The following is a 23029-nucleotide window of genomic DNA, read 5'->3' as shown; positions in this document are numbered from 1 at the left end:
TCCTCTCTCGGCTTCTGATCTCGTCGCCGCTGACCACCACTCGGTGGTCATCTTCCTCAACTGACGGAGAGGGGGGGGGTATGGTTGTCGGATGACGGCGCCGGCTCCACCGGTTCGCCGGTCACCGGTCGTGGAGAGAGGGAGGGGGTCGGATTGTGGTTTGGGTGTGTGTGTTTTGTAGTTGAGATGATTTTGTGTGTGCATCTGATGTATAGATCGAGTGAGGGAGAGGCAGACATTGATGTCTGTGTTTCTTGTGTGTGTGTTATTTAGTTTGGTTAGGGTTTTGAGTGAGTGAGAGATGTGTGTTGTGTGCGTGAGTTTAGATGAAGATCTGATGAAAAATGAGATAGGGTTTCCACTAACAAGACTTATATACTTAGGTTTTAGATTTGTGGGTTTGGGCTTGGGCCCAAGGCCCACAAACCCAATCCTCGTGTTTAGGTGGCCCGTAATTCCTACGATCCCGTTTACCAACAAGATCTGCGTAACATGTCGTAAAACAACATTTTAGTGGCGAAGCATTAAAAATTACGTTGGAGATTTATAATTGACGCGTTCGCTCGTTGGTTACGCTAAAATCACGTAACTGCCTCGTTTAGCGTTACGGATCCGTGTTTCGGTCCGGTTTCAACTACGGATAATAAAATTTAGAAATGAAGCTAAATAAGTCATAATATACTAATATCAAGACGTAATTTGAGTTCGGGGTTTTCGTTTCGTCGTTGATTGTCGGTGCGTTACTGTTTCCGCGTTTTTCGTTCGCGTTTGCGGTTTGTGTTGTTTGAAAGCTTAATATTTTCACAAAACGAAATACGTAAGTATGTGTTTTATGTATAAACTTCGTATTTTTCGGCGTTGTCAGTAGTTTGTGCGGTGTCAGTTCGTTATCGCTTAATATTCAGTAGATTTCACGAAAATCCTCATACGCGCATTGTAACGTCCGATCAGCGTTCCTAGGCATTACAAAAGCCTAATTAAGTTAATTCGTGTCTTAAACACTATTTATTATTGCCTAAACATTTGTTAATCACGTAATTAGAGGGCCGTTAATTACAGGTTGTCACAATAATAACCCAATATTTACATTAGTAATACTCTCCCCGAGACGGCATTCCAACGACTACGTCGGGCAGAACCTCGACAGCCGGTACGGAACCCTGGATCAATCAGGCAGCGTATCTAATATGTAATCGGGGTTATGATACTTACAACGAGGCAGAACTTCGTTATTTAGGGGGGTATTATGCCCGAGAATCACTTTATCTAAGCATAAATTCGAGAGAGAAAGAAAGGAATGAGTGACTGGAACTGAAGGCTGATGCTCCCAATTTATAGGAGCTGATTCGCAATCCCTCGCGTCTCGCGTAAGATTAAGCGGGGGCTTACGCGGCCCGCGACCAAGGCTGGGTAGGCCCTAGCCTGGCCCAGTCATCGAACTAGCTTCGCCACACGTCTGACACATGGCAGCACCGGGTTGCGCCTCATCCTTTATCTGTCGCGCCCCGCGCAGACCTGGGGTTGGTCTTACGGGGCCCGCCAGAGATCCATTATTTTTTCATTTCATTCCTTGCTCATTTGATCTCTTCTCATCTAATTGCTCTAAATTGGAGGCTACCATCTTTTGGAGGCTTCCTACTGAGCATTCTTGGATCCTAGAACACAAGTAAGTGTTCTATCCTAGTCTTGTTCATTTCTTTTAGCTATTTCAAGCTAAAAATCAAACAGTTTGACTTACGGTTTAACTTTCGGTTTTGACCATGAATTGGTCAAGTCAAAGTTCAATTGAACTCTGCAACGTGATCGTAATCACGATGGTTATAATCCCTTGTGATTATACCTACTGATTACCACATTTACTAGTCGAAGTGACGGGTCGAAGTGACGGGTCGAAGTGACGGGTCAAAGTTTCGGTCAAAATGCATGTTTATGTGCATTTAACGACGGAACTATTTTTGGGTATCAAAACACTTTGTTTTGATACCAAATCGGTTTTCCAACTAAGTTAAACATGTTTTGACATGTTTAGCTCGTCACTTCAAGTTTAGTGCTTATTTAGGGTTGTAAGTCGAGCGGTTTGACCACCGCTTTGACTTTCGAATCGGACCCGTTCGGTCGATCATTAGGATCCAAGCAAACAGATATTGTGACCATAGTTGTATAGGGAATAACCTCCTGAGGTTATACCTTATGGTTACTTCGTTTGGTTAGTTGTATGATAGGTTATTTATATGCCTTTAGAAAATGCCCAAAATGCCCTTTTTGAGCATAAATTCATTTTAAGCATATGTAACCAAATTTTTGATACTTAAACTAATATTGCAACTTTATTAAACATTTCTAGGCATATAAGACTTATCATAGGACTAGTTTGACCATCTGAACGCATTGTTGCGCAAACGACACGTTAAAGTAGCGTAAACTACCTTTACGGGTCATAATGGGTCAAAAGCACCTAGGATTCATTCCAAATCAGAATGTAGACTTTGATAAACCATTTCATATGAGTTCCAACACTCATTTGGTTTACAAGACCTCATTCTATCTGATTCCTCCGATTATGTACCGTTACTTTAATATAGTTACCCGATGTTAGGACACACTAGGACACGTACATTCAAGGATACTTTGCAATCCCAAGTGAGTACATAGCTCCCCTATTTTATACTTTCAATTGTTTTGGGGTGACTCATATGTGCTAAATGCTTTTCAAGTTTTCCAAACAAAGACTATGGTTTATATATAAAAATAGACGATTTCAATAATGCGAATGAACTTGTTGGTGTGTTAGTTCAAAAGATGAATGACATTCATTAGCTTTGATCAAGCCGACCAATAGTATGTTATGGTACCACAGGATTTGACAAATCCCGTTATCAGGTTATCCACTGGATTTGGTGGATAGTTTGAGGTAACGACAGAATATGTTATTTAACAAATCATTTGTTGATTTGTTAGTCGATATTAAAGAGGCCTTTCAGGGTCTATTAAAGATACCCCATGGGTGGTGTAGTCGAGTCACACAGGTTTGAATGTATTCATTAAAGAACGACCAAAAGTTTTCACAATTAAAACACGGACGATTGACGATTTGTTTATAACACGGACGATTGAACAATGGTTTATAACATGGATGATTGATGATTTGTTTTATAACACTGACGATTGAACAATTGGTTTATAACAAGGACGAATAGTTTTTGAACGATGTCATGCAATGATTTCACTTAAAGATATAAACCAACGAAGTTTTCTTTCAAGACGATTTACTACTTGGTTTTACAAAGACAAATGTTTTCAGTCAAGATTCATGGCTACAATGGTTTTGTTTTACTTATATCAGCTTATAAAGCTGATAAAACATAATGCAACATCAAACACTTTTTGATTTCAAGATTTATACTCGTTGACTTTCGAAGTTGGACGAGGTATTGCAATATGAATTCAAAGCCATGGATTTGACATACAAAACCTATGTACTCGCCAGCATTTTTATGCTGACTGTTTTTCACATATGTTTCAGGTTCTATTATGTGACGATTGTTGATTGCTTGCTTCACATAGGATGGACGCGGGCCTTAGTGATTTTAAAACTTGAAAGACAATAGTTTGTATTTATTCGGTTTGTATCAAAACAACAAGTCTATTAACAAAATAAAACGAAACTTCAAATGTCATGTGTTGTGAAACAATGGTTTCTGTGACATGACTCCCCGACGTTTCCACTGCGGTTTGTTGTATTACGCGGTCAGGGTGTTACAGCCTTCCCATATATATATATATATATATATATTTACACACACATAGGGACATGATTTAGGGAAAAAGACTAAAAGTGTGAAAACGGTGAAAACGCCCCTCATCCATTGGATCAAAACAATCTATGGATTAGAATGGCGCGGTGACGTTTTTGTAAATAACTTCAACTTTATTCCTTGAACGTACTTCATTAAGGGTAAAAGGTTATTTTTACTGCTCTAATACAAAACGCCAAACTAATGAGCAAAACGCCATTCAAAATTCCCGCCTTAACCTACATTCCATACACATCAGTCACTTCCAGATGAAACGACATATTTATTTAAAACGTCATTAATACAAAATGCCAAAACTTAATGATAAAACGCATTGCAGATTTAACAGATAGATGTGAACAAACAGTAACTGAAAATTAATTATTAACATTTATTATAAACAATTCCCTCCTAAACTACGCGCCAAAAACATCATTATATAAACCACGTTACCATCACTTCCATTGATCATACTAAAAATGTCATCTTTACCCAAAACACCAAATTTCAAAAAAAAAAAAAAATCTGAAAGGAAGAAAAATGGCAAACATCGTTTCATGGAGATACACCCTCAGAATTAGAAGATTCGTAATCCGTTTTGACAACAGAAGAAGAGTGTTTGTTAAAACAATCAAAGTCATGTTGAACATGGAAGAAGAAGTACAAAGGAGGATCCTAGCACTTGGCGTCCCTCTGGATAACCACTGTGACAAAACACATACGGTTATAAGATGATAAACCAGAAAATTTGGACCGAACAAGGCAAATGCAAAAATGGACCCAATCATCAGAGCATCGCGTTTTGAGGAAGACGCTGACATGGTCACTGTTATATATGACAACTTGCAGCAGGAAGACTACATACTTGAAAACATCATGACCAAGCAGGGTCTTGGGTTCCTAGAGGAGTTATACAACGCAAGATGTTTGAACACATACATGATATTCAAATAGAGGCTTCGAAATCTGCAAGAACAAGAGGCCAATGAAAGTGAAAGTTATGACTTGGATGAGAAACTGGAAGAAGAATCCGAAGAAGAAGATGAGGGGAGTGATGGATACTTCTTAGACAAAATCCCTTCTGACGAGGAGTTTTAATTTTTTTTCTTTTCTTTTTTTCTTTTGTGTAATATAATTTGTTTTGTTATGTACTTTTCAAATAATAAAATACTTTATTTCTCTAATTAGTTATAAAACGCCAAAATGCCACAAACGTCAGACACCAAAAGTTAATTAGTTTTATTTTATTATCTTTATCGACAAACGCAATTAAATACAAAACGCCAAACATAAAGATGGGACGTGTTATAGCCTTAACAGATAAAGCTTAACAAACAGTAACTACAAACAGTAACTGAAATGACGAATACTTTATTACTAACATTTATTATAATAAAATCCGGTCTAAAATACGCACGAAAAACATCTTATATAAAAAACGTCTCAGGACCTTCCACTGATCACACCCAAAAACAAACACCATGTTTTCCTAAATACCATTCACTTTAAAACACCAAAAAAGTAAAAAAAAAAACCACATATGGCAAACGCCGTTTCTTGGAGATTTAGTTTTCTTCTCCATGAAGTTTCACTGAATTGACTCTTAGGTGAGGGGGTAACTCAATAAGATTTTGCTGAATGAGATAGACAAATCTTCAAGAAAAAGAGACTGATGATAGTGATATGTCATTTGGGTGCTTTGTCCTTGAAGAAGGTTTGGATGAGAAGAAGAGACCGATGACAGTGTAAATGCTATTTTGGACTCCATTATTAATCATGAAGAGTGAGATGAATATGAAGATGACGACCAAAGATCAACCAAGCGAAAAACCCACTCACAATCACACCCAGAAAATAGCATCCACACATACGACATCGATCTATGTCCAAGGCTTGATGCAAAGCTACTATCGAGTCGGGGGTCTCACTGGAAGCAACATCTCTATTCCTTCGGGGTAGAGGTAAGATTGTCTACATCTTACCCTCCTCAGAACCTACCTTAGTTTTGCTATTAGTGGGATTTACTGAGTATGATGATGATAAAAGAAGGAAAGCATTACGAGAAGAAAAAGGAAAGAGAAAACTGATATGAGAAAATCATTGTCAAAATTATAAATTTTGGTTTAAGGCGGAGGGAATGCTAGCCTTCCATGGCATATTTGTCACAACACCACTCTCCTCTATATTACCACCACATTAGCTATCACCACTATTTGCCTCTTGCTTGTCATAAGTTGCCAAATCACTGGAAATTTAACTCGCCTCTTATGTTTCTCATGCCACAACCAATCTATAAATTAAGTTAAAAACCCAACGAAAATATGATTGATTGATATCGGAAGGGGTCCACCTCGCTCTCTCTCCCACCTTGCGGTATCCTTGGCAAACCAACAACGCCCCTTGCCGAATCTTGGTTGCCGATCCCCATCTTGCCGAAACTCACCGTGAGCCAAGGAGTGGACTTTCCCCCCTCGCCGCATGTTGCGGCTCCATGTTGCCGCTGCAATCCTTGTGCCCTTAACGTAAAAGAGTCTATTTTCAATCGAACTTTGAGTTCTAAATCCTTATATATTAATGTTTTTAGCAGGAAAATAAAAGTCACTTGTTTTACACAAAATAATTGGGTTCGACTACTTGGATAATTTTTGGAGGAGCAAATAGCGACTCATTAGCACCAATACACAAGACTATATTATGACTTATGAGGGACATATATATCCACGTTTTATAAGTAGTTATTGAAAGTTACATTTATATACTTTTTGACATAAAATAAACATCAAAAATTAACATGCACCACAGACGAATTCAACATTACAACAGGTTTCAGTTTGAAATATATACGAGTCTTTAAGGATTCTTGATTGCTCGAGAAGCACGATGCCTTGCTGTAAAACGACTGAACAACGCGATAGAATTGCTAGCGAGTTGTTTTACGTTTAAAAACCTTGCTTTGATCATACTTTTTGTCTTACTTCCAATTTCATCCCCCAAAATTCCATCCATGCATGTTGTGGCATCCGTTAAAGCAGCACTAACCCAACTTTGCACATTACTTTCATGCCAAGAAAACTTCTCCTCCCCGTCTTTTCCCATTTCTTGCAACTCCTTAACCGATAGAGTAATTTGGTTCACGCCATTGTTGATTTGGCGCAAGCAGTCTTCTAGGGCTTGGTATTCTCCGGGATTCTTTGTTTTGTTTAATTGTTTTGCTACCATATCCACATAAGCCTTTGTGAAACGAGTTTTGGCTAGACATGTAGTTAGCGAAATTTGAGCTAGTTTTTGTGGGCTTGGTAAGTCGTTTTTGTTAGGGTAGGGTAACAGAGTTTTGACACATAGATCAAAGTATAACGTCGTTCGACATTGTGCCTCAATGTACGTCCTTGCACGTGAGCGTGACTCGACCGTGCCCAAAAAACCTAAGATGGTGAGAGAGAGGACCAACAATGAAAAAGTCATTTGTGCCATTTTGGTGATAGCGTTTGTGTTTTTCTGTGTTAGGGTTTATAAAACAGGAAGAGATGATCAGTGTTTATATAGTATAGCTTGTATGGGTTCCAATTTATTGCACATGCAACTTTGCTTAAAAAAGAACAATTTTGTTGTGATTAAACAAAATAAATACTATGATTGAGTCATTAGAAATTCTAAGTAACCTTTGTTTATAACAAACCACCACCGTCCACTTGTAAAAAATAATATGAAAGAATACATAAATGTTTACTTTTGAAATAATTCTCAAACCAACGACAATACATAAGAATATCTACTATACAATATATATCTGATCATATATTTAATTTTAAATATCGAAATTTGCGTTACAATATCTATATCAAGTTAATTTGTTGATATTTAAAGATACTATATTTTTTTATAAATGATGGCAAATTATCCTTAATATTAAATTAAAAGCAAATAATTAAATAACCATGTGAATTTTACGGGTATTTTAGGCATCAAATAATAATAAATATTATTTTACAACTAGAAATAATGAGTAAGCCGTAAGGGTTACAACTTACAAGGGTTGACCATGTTATTGTGTAAGCAATAACAAAAGATTGCCATGAGACAAGGGTAATTGTCTTAAGTTAATCAAAGCAACACATTGCTTAACCACGTAAAGATGTGATTTGGATGGACACATTTTTATTTAGAATTTAAACATAGTTTTCTCGTAAGTGTTTGAAAAACCGGGTTTTGACTAGTTCTAAAATCACAATAAAATCAGGGCCGGCCCGAAAGGGTGTGCGGGATGGGTAACGGCTCAGGGCCCAAACCTATCGGAGGCCCAAATTTTTTTTATTTTTGTATTACTTTTTACACTGTAAAGTTATTATAAAATCATTATATTTCTCATGAAAACCGACACACGATATAAGTAGATGAACTATTAATATATCAGAAAACATAGGAAGCTTGATATTTGTCTCTAAAACATTGTAATGATAAACATTTGAAGAGATATTATGCTTGTGATTTTTTTTCTATCGATTGTAATGAAATAGAATCAAGTATAATAATACATTGCTTTCTATAAGTTTTAATCACAATAAATTGGCGATTTAAATTAAAGGAGACGAACTACATTTGATTCACTTTCTAGTGGTAGCAAAGCAGCCCATACTGGACTTGACCATGTTCTTTATTGATTAACCTTTATATATGGGCTTTTGGTGTGAATTGGTCTCTAGTGAGGCCTTATATTTATTTCTTTAAATGGTTGATTATGACCCATTATTCATTTTCATAAAATAAAAGCGACCTCATCTATATCTATATCTATATATTTATAATATAATAAATGAGATACATTTGGGACACCTGTAAAGCCTCAAGTTGATTTTAGGAGGGAATACATCTTCACTTACAACAATTCTATGCGGGATCCGTTTTATTTCGGGTCATACCATACCCAGATCTATATAAAACAACATAACTCAATTACTTAGACCACTTTCTCTCTTTCCTATTATCTCTAAACCCTAAGGCCAGGGGTGTGGCTAGGAGCTACCCCGCCATATCAACATCTATAGCGCCCCGGGACGCCATCAATCACCGCGTGCTTGTTAGAAGGGGGGCGCTACCCCTTGTCCGCCATGGTGATAACGAGCCAAAAGGTTGTGCAGGTGGGGCCTACATCTTTTCAACCAATAAAATCTTTTTTTTTAATTTTGTTTAATAGGGGGGCTTTAAACTACTGCATGCAAGTTAAAGGGATGGGCTTTAAAGCCTCTCATATGACGTGGCGCCTAGGTAGATCTGATCATCTCGTAATCACGATTTCAAATCTCAAAGACCATCTGGAATCTAAAGATGAAGCCCGCCATGCCGGGTATCAAGGTTTAAAAGAACGGAATCGAGTTTCCAGCCGTTTTCCCTTCGCCTCACAAGGTGTAGTGGAGCTTTCGATGCGAGAGAGGTTCTTGAAAGTTTCCGGCTTCTCTTTCAACGTAAATGTAATGGTGGAGTGGAGCTTTGAGCGCCAATTGATGAAAAGAAACCCTAAATCTGATGTTTGAGCGCCAATTGAATTTTAACTAGCCCGCTTAATCCTTTAGCCAATGTTGCCACCCTCAAGCGGTCGCAACTCCCACATACTTCTTTTAGCTAATATTGCGACCGCCAAATGTCGCAACTCCCACAAACTTTTTAGTTTTTGGATTTTTCCAACTGGTTTGCAACTGAAAATAAAGAATCGTAACATTTGCAATCATTTTGCGAACATATCAGAGGATTTTGCTACCAATAAGAGGTCGGTCGGAAATGGTCACTAGTTTTGCAAGCTTCTGGTTGCAAATTTTGGTGGCAGTTGCTCACTTTTCGAGTAGTTACAATTAGGGGTGGCAATCGTGTCGGGTTGATGGGTTGACGGGTTACGGGTTGGTGGGTTGAAATGTTCAACCCGAACCTGACCCATATTATTATTCAGGTCAAAGATTTAAACCCTAACCCACCCATATTAATTCGGGTCAACCCAACCCATTTAACCCATATTTTTAAATAAGTGATATAACTTGACAATTTATAAACGAGTTGTTCGGTTTTTAGCAGGTTATCGATAACGTGTTTAATGATGAGTATGAGTGTGATAAATAAATAATATAATGGATCAAAATTAACATTACTATAACTAACAATGTAAAATAGAAACCGAAAAAACAAAAACAAAAATAGAAAAGATTTTTAGTTAAACGGGTTAATGGGTCAACCTGTTCATAATACAGGTCAACCGGAACCTGACCCGTTTTTTAAACAGGTCGTGTTAGTCAATCCAAACCTGTTTTTTCGTATCGAGTTCAGGTCGGGTTAACAGGTCGTGTCAAAAATTGGCGGCCCCTAATTACAATGCAGAATATTGTCAAGTAGTGAGACACATGTAATTTTGATTTTAAGTTGGATATATAATGAAGTTTCTAGAAAGGCATATGAAATTCTCCTTAAGTTATACTGAGGTATTTACATGCGCAACATTCTTTGAAACATTATATTAAGGTGTACCCAATAAAGAAATATTTATATTAACTGTTAAACATAAAAAATTTAAGAGTAAATTACAAAACTCGTCTTTTATGTATGTATGTTATTGCAAATCATGTTCTTTGTCTTCAATAATTATATTAATCATACCTAATGTTTGTAAATCCTAACATGTTATATCCTTTACCCCAAACCCAGTTAATTTTCTCAGTTAATTGTAGTCATGTGTGGCCCACGTGAGGGCATTAATGTCTTTTAACATACCCATCTGGTTCCCCCATTTAAAACCCCAAATAACCATAATTTGTTGACTGCGGTTGCCCTGTTTCACCCTAATTTGGAGAGGAAAAACAAGAACCGACCTTAGCTCAGTTGGTAGAGCGGAGGACTGTAGTGTGATCATGGCTATCCTTATGTCGCTGGTTCGAATCCGGCAGGTCTGAATCGTTTTTATGTTTTCTAACACATGATTTACTTTGTAGCTTAATTTGTTTTATTTTTCCTTCAAATTATATTTACTAGTGTGTGGTCTGAAGCTGCAAATGAGCCAACGAGAGAGCTTACTTTGGCTCGTTTACAAACCAAGCCAGGAAAGCTCTGATAGAATTGTTATTGTTCACCATTAATTTTTGATTCACATAGAGATTTGATAACAGAAAAATAGACAGAGAGAAAAGAGTTTTATTCCAACAACAATTCTGTCAGAGCCAGATCCTGTGAAGACGCCTGTGTGGCAAGAGAAGATCGAAGGGTATTCGATCAGTGTGTAGCGGTGATCGTTGTGAAAAGATCGAGGGTATCGATCAGAAAACAGAGGTAATGGAAGGAATAAGAAAACAGAGTGTTGTGAATCTGTTTGGAAATACAACCTAGACTAATGAACTTGGTTGGTATCTCTGTTTGTGATGGAGCAAAAGTAAAGGTATTAAATTGTGAAGAATAATACCACACATTCAAGAAGATTTTGGATGGAGAAGAAGGAATGACCAACAAAAGGCACCCGTGTTCTTTAAAATCTATGCAGTGCAGTGAGGGTGAAACAGGGCAACCACAGTCAACAAATTAGGGTTTTAAATGGAGAAAATTACCAAATTAGCCAAGAAAAACTTTGACTTACCAAATTAGCCATTTGATGCCTCCTTGGAGCAGGGCATCCCACATTTAATGCGTCCGCCAATGGTGACTTGACACGTGGCAAAAGTAACCTGATACCTCAGCCGCCAGCGCATCCGGGCCAAAAAGTAGGCTGATGTGTCCGGCTAAGCTGCATCCGTAGACAAATGGCTGGCTTGGCTGTGGCTCGTTGAGTGGCTCCTTGGAGGAGCTGTAAGACGCACGGGGGCGCATGGGGGCATCGGTTTCCGTGCTTTTCTTTTTCTTTTTTTATATTTCACATATTCATTTACATTTTTTGTTAATTCAAACCCTTCTACTATATATAATGACAAAAATCAGTTATTTTCAACATGTTCTCTCCAAACCAATTTTTATAAAATGCTTATGTCAATGTATCCGCCTTATGATACTCTCCAAATAAAAATGAAGTTGTTTAACAGTGTTGAAGATGACGTTTTTCTGAGCTTTAGAAGTCCTAGTGTTTATGGGTGACGGGACCTGCCCCGAGTGACGGAAGTGATCTGTCTTCCCATTTATGGTAGGTGGTTTAACGAAGAAATTCGAAGAACTCACCTACAAAGGGAACGTTGGATCACTTCGTGTTATCGGATTTCCCCGTCCACGTCCTCTACCGCTCCTCCAATGCCGCTAAATTATTCAAAAACAAAGAGGAATTGGAGACCGAGCTTTGTGGAGGAATTGGATCACTTCGTGTTATCGCTTAAAAAATATCTTTTTTAGTCTGTAATTTTTTTTGGTTTATTTTGGTTTGTTTTTTTATTAGGTTTAATTTTTGTATTTAAAGTAAATAAAAAGTTGTACTTATTTCTTTTAATTTTATTTGACATTTCTATCCATATCTCCATCTATATATTTAAAACTAGGTTTTTACCCGGGATTGCTTCCCGGGCTCGGGAAAGTTATTTAGATTAATTAATAACTATTTGTTTGTAATACGACAACATTACATCAACCATCTAATTCGATTAAACAACAATGTCTTCAAATCACCGGATTAGATCATGAACTCATATTAGAGGACAAACAAAAGCACAACAGGACCATATGAATAATATCATTTCAACTTTTACTTCAATGCACTTACATGATAGGGTGATTTGGGATTTTGAAAAAATCTTTGTTTTTTTACCTCTTTTACAAAATAATATGTTGACCAAAAGTCAATAAGATATTGACAAATAGTCAAACAGATGTTGAGTTTAAACAGATGTTTGGTTTAAGGCCAAACATCTGTTTATGGCCAAACATCTGTTTAAGTCCAAATATATGATATAGAAGACCTTAAACACATGTTTGACTTTAAACAGATGTTTTGCCTTAAACAGATGTTCTCCTTCTATATCAGATATTTGGACTTAAATGTTTAAAGTTAAACATGTGTTTAAGGTCAAACAACTGTTTAAGTCCAAACATCTAATATAAAAGACCAAACATCTGTTAAAGGCCAAACAACTGTTTAAGCCTTAACAGATGTTTAACTTGTTAAGATCTACTGTCTTCTCACACAGTTTTCCTATTCAAAACACTGTTGAACCTAACATGGAAAGTTATTTAAAAAAACTGTCTTCAAATCACCGTTTTAACCAAACAGCGGTTTCAACCACAGTTTTAACCCAACAGTGGTTTTAAACCACCATTTTAACCAAAAAGCGGTTTCAACTACAGTTTTCTGAACAGTAGTTCCAAACATCTGTGGACATCAATCTATTGACCAAAGTCAACAGATTTATCAACCACTGTTTTATTTTCAAACATCTGTTCCCAATAACAGAGCTTTGATCATTTAAACATACCTTTGCCAATATTACAAGCTTTTACACTATCAAACCTAAATATTTATAAAAAAGTACAAGTGTTAAACAGCATACAAAGTTCATCCATCAGTTGACCCAATTCAACAGATGTATCAACCACTGTTTACTTTTGAAACATCTGTTCTCAATAACAGAGCTTTGATCATTTAAACAGACCTGTGCCAATATTACAAGAATTTACACTCTCAAACATCAATATTCATTTACTTAATTTTAATAACAAACATTATTAATAATTTTAACACAACTAATTATATAAAAAAATACAATTGTCAAAACAGATAATAGCATTCAATAAAATACAGGATCCTAATTCCTAATCTATTGGTGAAACAGTAGTTTCGATAAGTAAAGCTCCTTTCGGACCATTGTAGTTGTCAACATGTTGGACGTATTTCAGAAGTTCATTGGTCAGATCAACTTCAATCATATCCCCCCAGATGCTTGTTATCAGCCACTTGTTGTCTTCAATTATATTAGTACTTCGGCGTGCATCAACATAATCAACTACACGAGGATTATTGAAAACAAACATCTTCTTCCAGCCTTCTTCTTCATATCTGAGCAAATCAGCAGTTAGCTCAGCAGACTTTCCAATAACAATCAAATGCAACCTCTTTGCAATGGTCAAAAAATGCCCTTGGCAAGGATTGACTACAATACTCTCAGGAAAGTGAAGCATAGTGAAGCATTCTGAAAGTCTCACTAACAACATCAAAACAAACGATGTTCCTCTCACCTAGTGGATACCAATAATTTGAAACCATAAAATATATGGTTTTATCAGCATAAACTCCTGTAGACCATGAATAACGACTTGAACTATAATTTTTTACGATACCGGAATTTATTGTTGTCCATGACTCACGACGTCGTGAGTAAACACGAGCAGCAGTTACATTACGGTAACATCTGATGTTCAGCACTTTCAGATCATTGAACTGATCAAAATAAATTCCACCGGTATCAGAGTTTCGATGATGATTGTAATTAAAGTAGTCATCACACAAAACCTTATACTGCCTAATAGTTGGATTCCAAAGAATCAACTGAGAGCAAATCCCTTCATTGAAAACTAACAACAACCCATTAAATGAAGATAGAATACGTAAGAAGCTAGAGTGGACATTGTTAGGAAAACTTAAGGTTTTACTACTAACAACATCCAACTTACCACCAACTACGTCGTCAATGACAATTGACGTGTCTTTAAAGGATAATAGTTTCTTTTCTACTGAATCTCCACTTCGGAGAGCATGCATCATCTGAAATGCATGACTTGACAATTCCGTATAAAAATTCTTGGAAAGACATTTGAAACGGCAAATATCTTCTGCAGAGAGCCTTGAGAAAACCTCGTCAACAATCACTTGAAACCCAAATTTTTCCATCCTGCAGAGAGACTTGTGAAAATCTCGTCAACAAAATTTTTGAAGATGATTTAGTAGATAGATGAAAATGGTAATGATCAAAACCTCTGCCAAATGTATTTTATATACCCAATAAAGAAGGCTATGACTAAATACATCGTCAGACGAAAGAATATCATGCGACACTCATTAGGCTTTTAATGCATTTACATGGGAAAAATACAAAATTAAACACGTTATTATAATTACAATTAACCTATTCATTTACCTATAACACGCCTTTAGCATAAGACAGAAGTGATTGCTTAACGTGCATTAATTGCAAAGTATATATCCCAAGGCATTTTGAATTTGAAATTACCGGCAATTTCAAAACCACTGCTATGGTATATGTCTGCCAAAGGAAATATCTGCTAAGTTATACTTTCTTGGCTATGGGCAGTAGTTTGCTGATCTGATTTGAAAGCAATTGTCATGATGAGTTTTCTAATAGCATTAATTATTGATTTAATTTGCAACAAATAGTCATCAAGAATTTTTTTTATTTTGTAATTTAACTTTAAATTTTATCATTAAAACAATGTTTTAAATTAAATACTGTTAAACATCTAATCTGGACATAAACAAATGTTTGAAATTAAATAAATATTTGACCTCAAACATCTGTTTGAACATAAACAGATGTTTGAAATTAAATACTGTTAACATAAACAGAGATATAATATCTACAGTTTGGACATATAAATACTGTTAACAAAAACAAAGATAGAATATCTACTGTTGATGATGAACCACTTTTGTTGTTGGGCAGTGGTTCATCTTAGAGTTTGTATAGGTTTGTCTCGAGAGATAAAGTATAGAGAACCACTGCTACAATAAACACTGTTACATAAGAAGGACTGATACATAAATACTAAAGTTGAATCCGCTGTAGAAGCTGTTATAACTACACCATAAGTGCTAGTCTTTAACAGGACTTTGCCTTCAACAGTGCATAGGCCTCATGAGACAATAAGCCCATCAGTCTTTATATGGAGCAGGAGTTAATTATAACAGTCCTTAGCATGATCAGCTGTTATAACCACACCATAACCCTTTGAGAGGTTGACCATTAAACAAATCCTTGACACTATTAATCCTCTGTTGACTTACCAAACAGATCTTCAGACACAAATCAACATCAACATAATCTAAATATTACTGAAACAGTAAATAATAAATAAAAATAAAACACAACAAAGATTCATAAAATTAAATTTATTCAGGACCTTAAAACTAAAAGTCCAATAATTACATGTCATACTGAACAATATTAAAGTTCAAATCTAAGAATACAGCAAGAATTAATAAACTTTAGTTTCCACTACATCGATTGCTGAACCTCTTGATGTATGTCCTTCAGCATCGCCATAAACTGCACGTCTCTATCACCACACTCCATATTACTGACAACACAAATAAGAATAATAAACTAACCTAAAATGCAAACGTCTCTTTTTCATTTTTATTGCACATCTGAGTTTTCACGATATTGGACGAATCTATACTTTCTTTAAAAGAAGAAAATCTTCCTGGCGCAAGAAAAGGTGACTTTGGATTTAACGGAAATCAAAAAAATGGCACATGTAACTTTAAAGTTGCATCTCTGCCATCAAAAAAGGTAACACATGCAACTTTTCACGATGTTGCAACAATGATACTGCAGCATCGATATTGAAAGGTTGATGTGGGATGCGAATTTACATTGAAACAACGATGTTGGAACAATGATACAGGAACGATAACATGTAAACATTATCAACAAACATTCGAACAAAGAAGTGTAATGGAAAATTAGCTGCTAAATCACAAGAAAGATGCATTTGAGAGAGAAAGATACGCTCACATATATGAGCGAGCGAGATTTGAATGTGAAATCAGATAATTGTATCTTATTTATAGGATAAAAATATATATGGTTTGAAATTTGAATTTCAAAATTACTGATATTAATTAGTAATTACAGATTTGATTTGAAAGCAATTGTGATGATGTTTTTTGGGAACTGATATGCAAAGTAGGAAAAAAAAAGAGAACGTGAATTTTAAATTACCATCTTACATATTTTTTATTTCAAAATTTCAAAATTACTGATATTATCAGTGATCTGATTTGAAAGCAATTGTCATGATGACTTTTGTAAATTTTATTTTAACTTTAACAATTAACTAAGAGATAATAACCGTCAGTTTGAAATTCATATTTTGCATATTTTAAAAGTCCAAAGCTCAAGAAATTACCATTAATTATTGATTAGATTTGCAACAAATAGTCAAAAAGTATTTTTTGTTTCTTAATTTAACATTAAATTTCATCACGAAAATAATGTTGGAGGAACTCTTATCACATTGCAATATAACAATTAGGTAAAATGGTAATTTCATTTTAATTGTAGGAAAACCGTTGATGGTCAATATCAGTGGATGTCAACACTAAAAAAGTGACCAGTGGCTATTTTATCCTATCAGTGGATACCGAACAGTTTTTTTAAACACTGACATTTGGTAAGTCAGTGGTCAACACGAAGATTGAAGAAACAGAGGTTATATTCATCAGTAGATAAGTTTTAACAATCAACTGTTTCAACCAAAACAGCGGTTGTAACAGGCTTTAAACAGATGTTGTTGCTTAAACAGATGTTTCGCCTTATATATCAGTTTTCTGGACTCAAAACAAAACTTTGAACTTAAACAGATGATTGGCAATAAATAGAAATTAGGCCATAAATAGATTTTTGACCTTAAACAAAACTTCGAGCTAAAACAAATGTTTGCCCATAAACATCTGTTTGCAAAAAAAGACCAATTTCAAGAATACTATACCCAAACAATCAAAATGAGGAGTTTAATAATCATACAAGTATACTTTATTTTTATTTATTAGTATAAAAATGAAACAACTGTTCAGTTTATATTAAAGATCAAATCAATGAAGGGATTTGATAAATACTGTTACATATAAAGACTATTGAGAGAGAAAAAGACACTCACATATATGAGCGAGCGAGATTTGAATGTGAAACCAGATAATTATATCTTATTTATAGGATAAAAATATATATGGTTTGAATTTTGAATTTCAAAATTACTGATATTATTAGTAATTACTGATTTGATTTGAAAGCAATTGTGATGATGTTTATTGGGAACTGAAAGGTAAGTAGTGTATATCTTTATATCCCTCCTTATTAAAGTAAATAAATATTAGTAATGATATGCAAAGTAGGAAAAAAAAGAGAACGTCAATTCTAAATTACCATCTTGCATAATTTTAATTTCAAAATTTCAAAATTACTGATATTATCAGTGATCTGATTTGAAAGCAATTGTGATGATGACTTTTCTAATTTTTATTTTAACTTTAACTAAGAGATAATAATCGTCAGTTTGAAATTCATATTTTGCATATTTTAAAAGTCCAAAGCTCAAGATATTACCATTAATTAGTGATTTGATTTGCAACAAATAGTCATCAAGTATTTTTTTTATTTTGTAATTCAACATTAAATTTCATCAGGAAAACAATAATGGGGGAACTCTTATCTCATTGCAATGTAACGATTAGGTAAAATGGTAATTTCATTTTAATTCTAGTTTTTGTTTGATAATTTCAATATATCACTAATTAACACCATCAAGGCATCAATTATAAAAATGTGAGCAGTGGCTGTTTTTTAGGAATACCGTTGATGGTCAATATCAATGGATGTCAAGAATAAAAAAGTGACCATTGGCTATTTTTTCCTATCAGTGGATACCGAACAGTTTTTTAAACCTCTGATATTTGGTAAGTCAGTGGTCAACACGAAGATTAAAGAAACAGAGGTTGTATTTCAGAAGTGGATAAAAATTAACAATCAACTGTTTCAACAAACACAGCGGTTGTAACAAGCTTTTAAACACATGTTGGGGCTAAAACAGATGTTTCACCTTATATATCAGTTGCATGGACTTAAAAAAAGTTTGAACTTAAACAGATGATTGCCAATAAACAGAAATTTAGCCATAAACAGATTTTTGGCCTTAAACAAATCTTCGAGCATAAACAAATGTTTGCACATAAACATCGGTTTGCAAAAAAAGTCCAAATTCAAGAATACTATACCCAAACAATCAAAATCAGGAGCTTAATAATCATCCAAGTATACTTTAATTTTATTTGTTAGTATAAAAATGAAACAACTGTTCAGTTTATATTACAGATCAAATCAATGTAGGGATTTGATAAATACTGTTACATATAAACACTGTTGGGATATACACTATTACATATAAACATTGTTGTGACTAAATTGTTACATATAAAAACACAGAGGTGATAACATTTATCAACCAAACAGACTATAAAACTCTAATGTGAAAAACACTGTTACATATAAACACTGTTAACATAAACAAAGGTCTGAGCATAAACAGATGATTGCTCATAAACAGAAGTTTGGCCATAAACAGATGTTTGCCCATAAACAGATGTTAAAGGCCAAACATTTGTTTAACACTTAACAGATGTTTAACTTAAAAACAGTGTTCAACCTAACATGGATTTCCATTATCTATTGACCAAAATGCAAACAGATGTTAAACCACTGTTTGTTATTGTACTTTACAAAATTACATACAATTTAAAATATAAGAACAACACCAATAAATTTAGGAACCTAACAGCAAAAATTTACTGCTTTTAGCTTAAAATTTAGTGCTTTTAGCTTTAAACTCCATCAAAGTATATCTTCGAAAATCGCCATGAACTCCGTGGAAGTACTCAATGCATTTCCGGCAGGATTTATAGAAACCTGATCACTCGTGAACAAACCAACATGCAGTATACGAAAACACTTCTTCAGCTGTGGAAGAATAGCCCTGTCCTCATATACTTGATACTTAACTTTGTTCATAAAAAGCTGCGATAAAACAAACTTTATGCTTATTTAAATACAAAGAAGGTAGGAAAGACCAAATACTTTAGCAGGAAGTACTGCAGCTTCTACATCATCATCATCATCATCATCTGCAGCAGATCATTCACAATCATCATTTAGTCACAACTCATATAACAAAACTTCAGTAAAAATCAAAAACAAAATGATACCATTATCAAGGGAAACCACAACTCTACCATCAAAGAAGGTAGCACATGCAACCTTTAACGATGTTGCACACAATTATATTGCAACATCGATATTGAAGGATTGATGTGTGATGGGAAGCTTCATTGAAACAACGATGTTGGAACAATGATACTGGAAAAAGATTATATAAGGAGTAGTGGTTAGTTATAACAGTCCTTAGCACATGGAACTTTAACAGAGATTTGTCTACATCAGTGGATAGGCCTCATCAGTATTTAAGTCCATCAGTCTTTATAAGGAGCAGTGGTTAATTATAACAGTCATTAGCATGATCAGTTGTTATAACCATCAGTCTTTATAATTGTATTACATCCTGTTGAAAAATAGAATTGATAAATTTAGGGAAAGTGAGGTTGAAAGATGATAACCCAACGGTGGAGCATCTCATTCTACATGTTCGATAAATTAAAGGTATTCTCATATAATGGTTCATGGCTGCTTCCAAAGAATCCGCACTTTGGACATCTGTTGTTCTTCAAACATCTATTATCTAAGAAGTTTGAAGACAACAGATGTCCAAAGTGCCACTTCATTCACAACAGTAGAACAATCATCATCATCATCATCATCATCATCATCTGCAGCAGATCATTCACAATCATATTTAGTCACAACTCATATAACAAAACTTCAGTAAAAATCAAAAACAAAAACACATACCATTATCAAGGGAAACCACAACTCACCTATCAAAGAAGGTATCACATACAACCTTTAACGATGTTGCAACAATTATATTGCAACATCGATATTGAAAGATTGATGTGTGATGGGAAGCTTCATTGAAACAACGATGTTGGAACAATGATACTGGAACGATGATTATATAAGGAGCAGTGGTTAGTTATAACAGTCCTTAGCACATGGAACTTTAACAGAGATTTGTCTACATCAGTGGATAGGCCTCATCAGTATTTAAGTCCATCAGTCTTTATAAGGAGCAGTGGTTAATTATAACAGTCCTTAGCATGATCAGCTGTTATAACCATCAGTCTTTATAATTGTATTACATCCTGTTGAAAAATAGAATTGATAAATTTAGGGAAAGTGAGGTTGAAAGATGATAACCCAACGGTGGAGCATCTCATTCTACATGTTCGATAAATTAAAGGTATTCTCATATAATGGTTCATGGCTGCTTCCAAAGAATCCGCACTTTGGAAATCTGTTGTTCTTCAAACATGTATTATCTAAGAAGTTTGAAGTTTGAAGACAACAGATGTCCAAAGTGCCACTTCATTGGATCAATCGAGGAAGAATTATATGAGAATACCCTTAATTTATCGAACCTGTAGAATGAAATGCTCCACTGTTGGGTTATCATCTTTCAACTTCACTTTCCCTAAATTTATCAATTCTATTTTTCAACAGGATGTAATACAATTATTACCTTAATTAAGATATCTTCAACATTGATTTCACTCAAATGATCCCTTCAACTGCATCAAAAAATACCAAAAATAAAACTAATAAAACCATCCAATATTCCTGAGTACTCACCAATAATGTGATGATCAATATAAAATCAAACCGTAATAGCATACAAATCATAAGGAAATACGAAAGAAACAAACCAAAAACCTATTGCGCGATTAAAATTAAAAGGATATCATACGCAATATTCAGTAATTAGAATGGCCATTTTTACCTTACTTGACAACAATAGCAAACAACATCAAACAATAATAGTAAACAACATCAAACAATAATGGCAAACAACATCAAACAATAATACCAAACACCTGATGTTGAATCCACTGTAGATGCTGAACCACTGCTGTTACAAACAGATAATACCTCGAGAACTGGAAATGAAACCCTAATTTCAGAAAGAATAATCGCTGAACATACTCAAACATCAATAATCAACAGATGTTATACTCATATCATCACCATTAAGAAAAAACACTTATTTCTGAACATATTCAAACATACCAGCTTATGGCAGAAATCTATCCGCAACTAAGTTGATTTCAACTTTGATGACAATCGATGACAGCAACCCTGGAACCATATGATTAGATTACGAGTAGAAATTAGGATTATTATAAATAAGAGGAAATGATGAAAGTATTTCAACTAAAAAAAAAGAAGAACAAACCTTTTGATGAAGTAATCGATGAACAAAAGAAGATTTTATGGTGGCGTCTGCAAGAAGATTAAGGTTTGCAGGGTTTGTGAAATTTGAATTTGAATCGCCAGAATATAGAGAGAGAAGGAACCCTGGGCATTTGTAAACAAAGAGGAGAAGTGAGAAGAGAGATTATATAAGGAAAAGGGCAGTGGTACTGTTGGGCGGGAAAAGAGAACTGAGGATGCCCTAATTAAGTGACACGTGGCCCAAATAACTTTCATTTATTATATATAATAGATTTGGTAACTAGTATACCACTATAGAAATAATTAGAAGAGATGGGTGGTGGTGAATTTGAACCATCGGGTGATTGCAACCCACCACCATGCTACCGTTCATCGCCACCAGCCTACTGTGCACCGCCACCAGGCTGCCGTGCACCGCCACCATCCTACTGTACACCGCCACCAGGCTGCCGTGCACCGCCACCACCCCACTGTACACCGCCACCAACCCACTGTACACCGCCACCAGGCTGCCGTGCAATGCCACCAGGCTACCGTGCACCGCCACCACCCCGTTTAAATCCTAATTTATTCAGCCTGCCGCCTCTGAATACCGATGATGAGTGGGACGGTATCACCGATGAAGAAGCAAGCTTTGCCTACGATTGTGCCATGGCAGAACTCCAGTTTTCCTGTTTGCGAGTTAGGGGTAGTCAGTCAAACTACATGGATTGTGGGGAGCCCAAGAAAAGTGACCAGCTTTTAAATTAGAGAAATAGTTATTATTGGCAAAATGTATGTTAATGATAAAATGTATGTTAATATGTTATCAAAAAGTAGTCCAAATTTTAGGTGAATTAAAAACAAATTTTATATTTTATATATAATTCAGTAATTTGTTATGAATACACATAAATATATGAATTTGAATGTTAAAAAAACATGCCTCTATTTTCTAATTTTTTAATATTAAAATGTTAATATGTTATTAAAGAAATTCATATTTTAGGTGATTTGTTATAAAAGAGAAATGAAAAACAAATTTTATATAAAATTTAGCAATTAAATTATATTTTGTGATTTTGTTATTTTTATAGTATTAATTAAATTGTATTTAGTGATTTTGTTATTTTTTTATTATTTATTAAATTATAAAGGAATTATTACATAAAGAACACAAAG

At 34.9% G+C, this 23029-nt stretch overlaps 2 protein-coding genes and 1 non-coding gene across 3 annotated transcripts; 2 read left to right on the top strand and 1 right to left on the bottom strand.

Annotated features, from left to right (window-relative positions):
* Positions 1 to 6489: 6489 nt before the first annotated feature.
* Positions 6490 to 7280, bottom strand: LOC110900063 (pectinesterase inhibitor 9). Its single transcript, XM_022146965.2, has one exon. It carries the CDS (start codon positions 7263 to 7265, stop codon positions 6645 to 6647), a length of 621 nt encoding a protein of 206 aa, XP_022002657.1. The 5' UTR covers positions 7266 to 7280; the 3' UTR covers positions 6490 to 6644.
* Positions 7281 to 10637: 3357 nt separating this feature from the next.
* Positions 10638 to 10723, top strand: TRNAY-GUA. Its single transcript is given in 2 exon segments — positions 10638 to 10674; positions 10688 to 10723. It is a non-coding gene; the product is annotated as a tRNA-Tyr (tRNA).
* Positions 10724 to 22180: 11457 nt separating this feature from the next.
* LOC110902172 (putative small proline-rich protein 5) lies at positions 22181 to 22618 on the top strand. Its single transcript, XM_022148891.1, has one exon. The coding sequence runs from the start codon at positions 22181 to 22183 to the stop codon at positions 22616 to 22618; it is 438 nt and encodes a 145-aa protein (XP_022004583.1).
* The last annotated feature ends 411 nt before the right edge of the window (positions 22619 to 23029 follow it).

Source organism: Helianthus annuus, chromosome 13, assembly GCF_002127325.2.
Source record: "Helianthus annuus cultivar XRQ/B chromosome 13, HanXRQr2.0-SUNRISE, whole genome shotgun sequence".
NCBI lineage: Eukaryota > Viridiplantae > Streptophyta > Magnoliopsida > Asterales > Asteraceae > Helianthus > Helianthus annuus.
This window is presented reverse-complemented; position numbering and strand designations above follow the sequence as displayed.